Raw genomic sequence first — 7,649 nt, forward strand, 5'->3', positions numbered from 1 at the left:
AACAACACATCCAGACTCTGCCAAAATGGTTAAACTAGGTATGTTAGTCCTTGAAACTGACGTCTGGAACTTCCGCTCACGCAAGCAGGCAAAAATTCGAAGCGGACGCCCGTCCGGCTACGACACAAGATCGAGAAGGCCTCCGCGGCGAAGCAGCGCAAGCAGAGAAAGCTTGCGAAGAAGGTACGCTACCAATTATCTTTGTATATTCAACTAGGGTGAGTGCTGACGATCTTAGAATCCGGAATGGCGCTCGAAGATCAAGAAGGACCCCGGTATCCCCAACCTCTTCCCGCACAAGGAGAAGATGCTCCATGAACTCGAGGAGCGGAGACGCATGAAGGCGGAGGAACAGGAGCGCATTCGTGAGCAGGCTCGTGAGAGGCGCATTGCTGCGAAGCAGAACGGTGATGCTGGTGCGGAGGCGGCCAACTCTACTGCGGTCGACCTCGAGGGCGACGACCTGCTGGATGACGAGATGGACGAGGATATGGGTGACGATGCCAACCCGATGGCTGCTCTGCTTGCCTCGGCTAGGGCTCGGGCTGCGGAATACCAGGGTGGTGAGAGCGACGAGGATGACGATGAGATGGACGAGGATGATGAGATGGATGTGAGCGAGGATGACGATGTTGCGGACGAGGATGGAGTCCCTACGCTTGTTACAGCTGGCAAGGAGACCTCAAGACGCGCATTCGACAAGGTTTTCAAGAAGGTTGTCGATGCGGCGGACGTTATCCTGTACGTGCTGGACGCGCGTGATCCCGAAGGCACACGGTCCAAGGAAGTCGAGCGGGAGATCATGGCCGCAGACGGCGGCCAGAAGCGCCTCATCCTCATCCTCAACAAGATTGACCTCGTCCCCCCGACCGTGCTCAAAAACTGGCTCATCCACCTGCGCCGCTACTTCCCCACCCTCCCCCTCAAGGCGTCCAACGGCGCCGGCAACGCCCACAGCTTCGACCACAAGCAGCTCTCCGTCAAGGGCACATCGGAAACCCTCTTCCGCGCCCTCAAGACCTACGCCCAGAACAAGGGCCTCAAGCGCGCCATCTCCGTCGGCGTCATCGGCTACCCCAACGTCGGCAAGTCCTCCGTCATCAACGCCCTCACAGCCCGCATGAACAAGGGCTCCAGCAACGCCTGCCCGACCGGCGCCGAAGCCGGCGTCACCACCAACCTCCGCGAGGTCAAGCTCGACAGCAAGCTGAAGCTCATCGACTCCCCCGGAATCGTGTTCCCCAACACCACCGAGAAAAAGGGCAAGAAGAAGCAAGACGACCAGGCCCGTCTCATCCTCCTCAACGCCATCCCCCCCAAACAAATCGAAGACCCCGTCCCCGCCGTCTCCCTCCTCCTCAAGCGTCTTTCCTCGTCGGAAGAGCTCATTTCAAAACTCCTCCAGGTCTACAACATCCCTACCCTGTACCCCGGTGGCACGACCACGGACCAGACAAACGACTTCCTTATCCAGGTTGCTCGCAAGCGCGGACGCCTTGGTAAGCGCGGTGTGCCGAACCTCGAGGCCGCCGCTATGACGGTCGTCAACGACTGGCGCGACGGACGTATCCAGGGCTGGGCCACGCCTCCCGTTCTGCAGGTCGTTGACACGACAGTAGGCGGCGCTCCTGCGGATGCGAGTGCCCCGGCTGCTGCTGCTGGCGTCGACACAAGGCAAGTCGTCACGGAGTGGGCTGCGGAATTCAAGATCGAGGGATTATGGGGTGATGGTGGGAATGCAGATGAGACCATGGAGGAGTAAAGTCGGGTCTCGATGGTGTCCTAATGTCTTTTTTTTCCTGTCGTTCATTTTTTTTTTGTCATGTCATGGTCATGGGATACCAGACGGCGTTCTAGGGTACAGCCAAAATAGATTACTACGTAGTTACTGTGGTCGCGTCGAGTCAATTCAGTTCGGACGAGTTTGATGACATCCTGTGTTTTGATCAGTTCTAGGGGTGGAATCACCTCAAGTAAAGGATAGGGTGTGTTCCTGCATGAAATATATATTTGCCTCCCGGTCAAGAGAATTAACCACGACCTCCCTTCGCGACATTAATTTTGGAAAAAAAATCACACAGACTGAGAGAGACGAGTTTGATTCGAATCAACCTCATTCTTTGACCTATTCCGTCTCTCTGGCTCGTTCAAGAGCGACATCCGATAAGCTGGACTCAATATAACTTGCTGGGGTCGCACGTTGGGTCGGGATCTGGAAGCTTCCAGTTCTCCTTCCCTTGCCCTCTCTGAGCTGACTCTACTCGGCACGGTTGACCACATAGGGTGCTTTGTAGGCTTGGTAGCTTGTCTTCTATAGACCGTGGCATAGCCTACGAGCCGCGTCATGGTATACCTATTCGTAGATTTCCACGATCCTACTTGCAAGGTATCGGCTTTCTCTCGTCCCTAGACTGCATTGGGCTGCGAAGGACGCGGGATGCCCGTGCAATATGAGTGCGATGTGAGAACTTGGTACTCCTCGATTGTCGGCCTGGGCCCGAACTGTTCGGGGTGACCCATGGATATGGCGAGCTTCCCATTTCCAAATATGCTATCCTATCAGGACAGGACTTCTCATGGACTCTCTGCCATGGTCTAAACAAGTCCGGTCCAGACAATCCCGGATTCATACTCGTAGTATAACTTCCGTGCGGTTGAGAAAGACTCACAGAGAGCCTCAGCGCATGCCTCCAAATTCTGGAATAATTTGTCCCGGGAAGGCTTCATGCTAGTCTTCGACACCCTGGCCGTCCCATGTGCATTCTTCGGTCCCTGGGAAGCTTTGGAACTGCTTGACCGAGATACTGATCCATCGCCCTCTCTATATGTGCTATCACCCCGGCGCAACAACTTCGCCTTCTATCACCAGGGACCCACCCAACTGGGCCGGACTTGAGCTTGCACAGATGGCAAGTGAGGGCTTACTGGACAAGTCCACAGCCTTTCTTTCCACATCGCCCTGCTAGTACGCGCCATTCGAGGATTGACCAAGGGAAAGACTTCTGGAGTGGAAGTCGGTTGCAAGCATCAGCTGTCTTCCCTGAGCACGACAATCTAGGGTTGCGTCCTTGATGCCCGACGCCCTGGCTAGGCTTCTAATTTGCCTTAATGATAGGATAGTACTCCATTTCTTGATGATCCTCACCCCTCTTGTCGCGGGACCCTCGTTTATCGTCCGACCCTGTGCTCTTGCCAACAGAATAGCGTGAAAACCGGATGGAACTGTGTAGCTGCGCGCTTTCTCGACATCGCTGGGTGCTTCGCATGAAATGATAGCGCCAATATGGCTATTCCATATCTATCTTTCTAACTTTGGCTTTAGATGCCGTTTTGGGAGGGTCATCGAGGTCGAGGTCGACTTGGATTCTTCGGTCACTGTTTTCTTCGCACTTGGTCGGTCCAGGTGCAGACGGTGCTCCTCTGGTATAGATGACGGGTCGGACAAGAGGTAGGACGATGTAGATGTCATATGGAGTGCTCCGTATATTGTGGTTACTGGTGGGTAAGGTTGATGATGAAGTTGAAAGAAGGACGAAGTGGCTGGCGGAGGCCGGCTGTGTAACGCAATTGTCCCTATCAAGTTGGCGTAACCAGACCGGGGTCATGGCCGAGGAGGACGCACCGTTCTTAGGACTATGAAATCAGCTAGTTGTTTCAACAAGGTGAGATTCTACTTCCAAGCAACAGCAGGTACAAGGGATACTAAAAGGGTAAGATAGGAGTCTCAAGGTCAAACCCACTTGCTAATCCTGCAGGTATTCGTTTAGCTTCGCTGTTATAAGAGCGCAAAGAGCACAAATATGAAGGGTAGTAATCAACCAATTCTTCTCCGTAGATCGATTAGTATAGGATAGCAGCCGCCGCGACAGCAGCTCGATTATATACATTAGAGCAGAACGTCGTGGTGCTCGTAACAAGCATATATACAGTACAACACCGTGACTCTGTAAGCCAAGTCAACGAATCAAAAGCAAAATATGATGTAAACACCAAACACCGGCACCAGGGGATATATAGGTAGTCTTTCCAATGCAATCCAGTGTATGTGCAGACTCCAGAGAAGAGTAAATGAGTAGAATGGCAATTGTAAATCGCGGGAGGTTGTATTAATCGGAGTGGATATGTGCATTAGGAAGGGTATAGTTAGTTCCGGCCAAGGAGGTTCTTGAACACGTTGCGTTCGGTGAGGATTTCCTGCTGGAGACGGCGGGTGTCGCGGAGAGCTTCGTCGCTGTTTTGTGTGTTAGAATTATTTCTCCAGACAAGGAAGGGAAAGGGCGCTTACCGAGCGGCTTGCAACTCGGCAACATCGATCTGGGCCCGGTTCATCCTGCTGACGACCTCGCCCATCTCGCGATCCGCCTCGCGCAACAGCTTCTCTAGCTCCTTGACGCGTTGATCTAGCGCCTCGGACTTGACAACCTGCGTCAAAGCAAGTCCATCACCGCTAGTCGTCTTATCCAAGCGAGGCGATTTCGCCATAAACGGCGTGTTGGGAGAGCCGGTGCCAATGATAGGGGACAACGACGCGGGACTGCGCGATCCGTTCTTCATTCGCAGGAGCTGTGCATTGTGGCTCTCTTGCAATTGGCGGACTTCATCTTCGTGACGTGAGATCTCGTCATCAGCGTGTTGCTGTGCGGCAAGGAGGGCGTCTTCCATTTCCTTGAGGCGAGCTTGCATCTCGTTAATCCGCTCGGCGGAGAGCTGCTGGTCCTTCTCACCCTTGTTGATAGCGGAAGCGAGGCGCGCACGAAGAGCCGTGTTTGATGCTAGCTGTTGACGCACATGCTGGGCTAGTGTGTCGGTGCGGCTGAAGGACTCGTTGAGTTCTGCATCATCGACATTAGGCGAGTGCGCGACGCTCGCCTCGGCTTCTTCACGGTCTGCTTGCAGCTGCTGGTAGGCTGATTCGAGGGACGAAGAGGTGGCGATCACTTCCGCAAAAGAGTCTTCACCGCTGTCGTTGAGAAGTTCAGCCGGGACTGCAATATCATGCTCCTGGAGAAGAACCCGAAGGGAGGCAGTCTCCTGCTCCGCACGGTCAAGATCCATTTTCAGACCTGCGAGGCCCTTTTCGCACTGCCATTTTTGGTCGAGGGCGTCTTCTGCGCGCGTGCGCAGCTGGTTCACCTCGTCGCGGAGATTGTGCACTTCACGTTCATAGCCTAGTTTGCGCGGAGAGCCAGCCTCCTGCGCGCGGGCAAGTTCAACCTCCATCGCTCGAATGCGCTTCTCCGTTTGCTTGGCCTCGTATGCCTGGCGATCTAACAGACGCTTGAGAGCGCCGTGGAGGGCATCACGCTGGGCTTCGGCGCCTTCGACCCGGTCCGCCAGGGATTCTTGTGGTGGTGCCACACGGTCCTTGCCGGAAACCGAGTTCGAGCGTGATAGTGAGCCGGAGCGGGATGAGCTTTTCGGGGGCATGCGAGCTAGGGAGTTTGAGCGGGATAGACCGAACGCACTGCTTCGCTTCGTCGGTACGTCTTCTTCTGCGATGGAAGCGAACCGGTTGCCCTGGAGTTGCGATAGCGCTGCATTCTCAATCTTCAGTGCTTCAATTTCCTCTCTGAGTCGCTGCACTTCAGCTGGGTCGCCGAGGGGTTGGGGTTGGCCTTCCCGGAGTATGTCCCGCTCTGTACGGAGCTGCTCCAATTCAACACGCATTGCGGTTAAGAGGTCCTCGAAGTTGTCCTTGATCTGGCGCTCTTCAGCGAGCTTGCGGCGGGTGCTATCCAATGCGCTTTCAAGCTCACGGGCTTTGGAGGCCAAGTCGGAGTTCTCAGTCCTTTCGCGCCGGAGCTGCAGCAAGGTTAGTTAAAGCTTTCTTATGGGACATTATTGGCGACATACCTGAGCAACCTGCGCTTCTAAAATCTGGACGTGCGATTCGGATGCTGTCCGACGAGTACGTTCTTCTTGAAGTTTCTGGCCAATATCGACCCGAAGCTGGGCGCGCTCCTGCTCAGCAGCGCGCTTATACTTTTCAATATCTTCAATACGACCACCCGACTCATATGCGTACCGAATAGAGCTACTCCCCGAATCCGAGAAATAATCACTAGTCCGCCGGTTCGGCACTTCTGTTGGCATCTCCGACTGCAGCCTCTCGACCAAATCTTCCAGCTCCATCTCCCTCCGAATTGACCCAGCCAGCTCCGAGCTGATTTCCCGCAGCTCATTCTCTAGCTCCGCCACCAGGGCGGAGGGGGCGGTCTCTAGTATACCCGCGCTGCTGAGCGAGCCATTGCGCACGGGATAACCTCCATTCGGCCTAGCAGTAGGGTCGAACGGAATTGATGTGGAAGGAGTGATGGAGAAGGAGGTACTAGGTATTGATGGAGGCATTGGTGAAGGAAGCGGAGATCGACCGCCGTCGGATATTTCTGTGCTCGAGGACTCGGCGCCGGGGGAGGTTGAGGCCCTCCAGCCAAAGAAGGAGCTTATTTTGTTACCCGGTGTCTTTGGGTGTCGGGGATCGTGCATGGGATGGGTCATGCTCCGGGCATTGGAATCGATGTGTAGAGGTGGGGGCCGGTTTGTTGGTGGGTGTAATCCCATAGTCGTGGCACGTTTATAGTTCGGAGGAGGGGACGGAAGAACAGGAATGAAAGGTTCGCTGACGAGACGACTATGTATGGGTGTCCCATTCGTAAACTGCGATTTGTACAGGTTGGTTATATCGTCGTCGCTGTCTTCACTGTCGTCGTCTCCATCGAGATTCACAGTGGACGCGGAGGTGTCTATACGGAGAGGAGTCTTGAGGGGACTGCTCCGGGGGAATCTGGAGAAGAGAGACGAACGCACGGGGTTAGTCCTGCAGCAACCCAGGAGGATGGCAAACATACGGCACCCTTAAGCAGAAGGAGTGATGAAGGAGGAAAGGATGAACAGGAGGGGAAGAGGAGAGCAGGAGGAGTAAGGTTACAGGGGGTGGAGAGGGAAGTATGTAGGGCTGGTGATCTTGACTTGTCATACCTATCTATAGTTCTGCGAGCATAGAGCGACGGGTCCCCGCGCACAGAAGAAGGCGCGCCTGCGTTCGATACAAGCGAGGAGATACTATTCGCAACTGAGCTGCTCCGAGAATGAGAGTAGATAGAGGCAGGAGACTGGAGGGGAGAAAAACGAGCAGCGGGATCTGCCTGTGAAAGGGAGCGGATCGAATAAAGAGAGGAGGAAGAAGACCTGGACGGCGACGGCCCAGATCCACGAGGATGCGTAGGGATCACAGGAGAAGCTGTGGGAAGAGGTTTTCGACGCACGACAGGATCAGCCTTGGGAGACTGAGTGATAGTGGCTTCGAATAGATGAGACCCAGGAGCTTGGACTTGGACACCAGGGTGAGAGCTGGCGCCAAAGGGGGTCATGATTAGGTGAAACGAAAATTAGCCGCAATATCGAAAGCTATAAAAATAAGATACGGTGATATTCATAGGACAGAGAACAGAAATGGTAAGGGATGGACGAGAGCGCCGAGAAGAGAGTTTGGTCAAAGCCCAGACAGGCACGCTATCAAGCCTATCAGGCGGAAAAAGAACGGCTGGCTGGATAGGAGAAAAAAGGGCGCGACGACGTCGAATGAAACGCAAGAAGGGGCCAAGTGATGGTCAATGCCGCTCCATGGGCTTTGTATTCTGGATCGGCAG

At 54.6% G+C, this 7,649-nt stretch overlaps 2 protein-coding genes across 2 annotated transcripts; one reads left to right on the forward strand and one right to left on the reverse strand.

Annotated features, from left to right (window-relative positions):
• Nucleotides 1-25: 25 nt before the first annotated feature.
• DSM5745_06416 (putative GTP binding protein) lies at nucleotides 26-1,762 on the forward strand (the record flags this gene model as incomplete). The annotated part of the gene is made up of 3 exons (XM_026748432.1): nucleotides 26-38; nucleotides 89-183; nucleotides 239-1,762. The coding sequence occupies 3 exons, from the start codon at nucleotides 26-28 to the stop codon at nucleotides 1,760-1,762; spliced, it is 1,632 nt and encodes a 543-aa protein (XP_026602736.1).
• Nucleotides 1,763-4,143: 2,381 nt separating this feature from the next.
• Nucleotides 4,144-7,370, reverse strand: DSM5745_06417 (uncharacterized protein; the record flags this gene model as incomplete). The annotated part of the gene is made up of 4 exons (XM_026748433.1): nucleotides 4,144-4,231; nucleotides 4,286-5,802; nucleotides 5,854-6,817; nucleotides 6,979-7,370. The coding sequence occupies 4 exons, from the start codon at nucleotides 7,368-7,370 to the stop codon at nucleotides 4,144-4,146; spliced, it is 2,961 nt and encodes a 986-aa protein (XP_026602737.1).
• Nucleotides 7,371-7,649: the final 279 nt, after the last annotated feature.

This window comes from Aspergillus mulundensis, assembly GCF_003369625.1.
Source record: "Aspergillus mulundensis strain DSM 5745 chromosome Unknown scaffold_6, whole genome shotgun sequence".
In the NCBI taxonomy this organism is placed as follows: domain Eukaryota; kingdom Fungi; phylum Ascomycota; class Eurotiomycetes; order Eurotiales; family Aspergillaceae; genus Aspergillus; species Aspergillus mulundensis.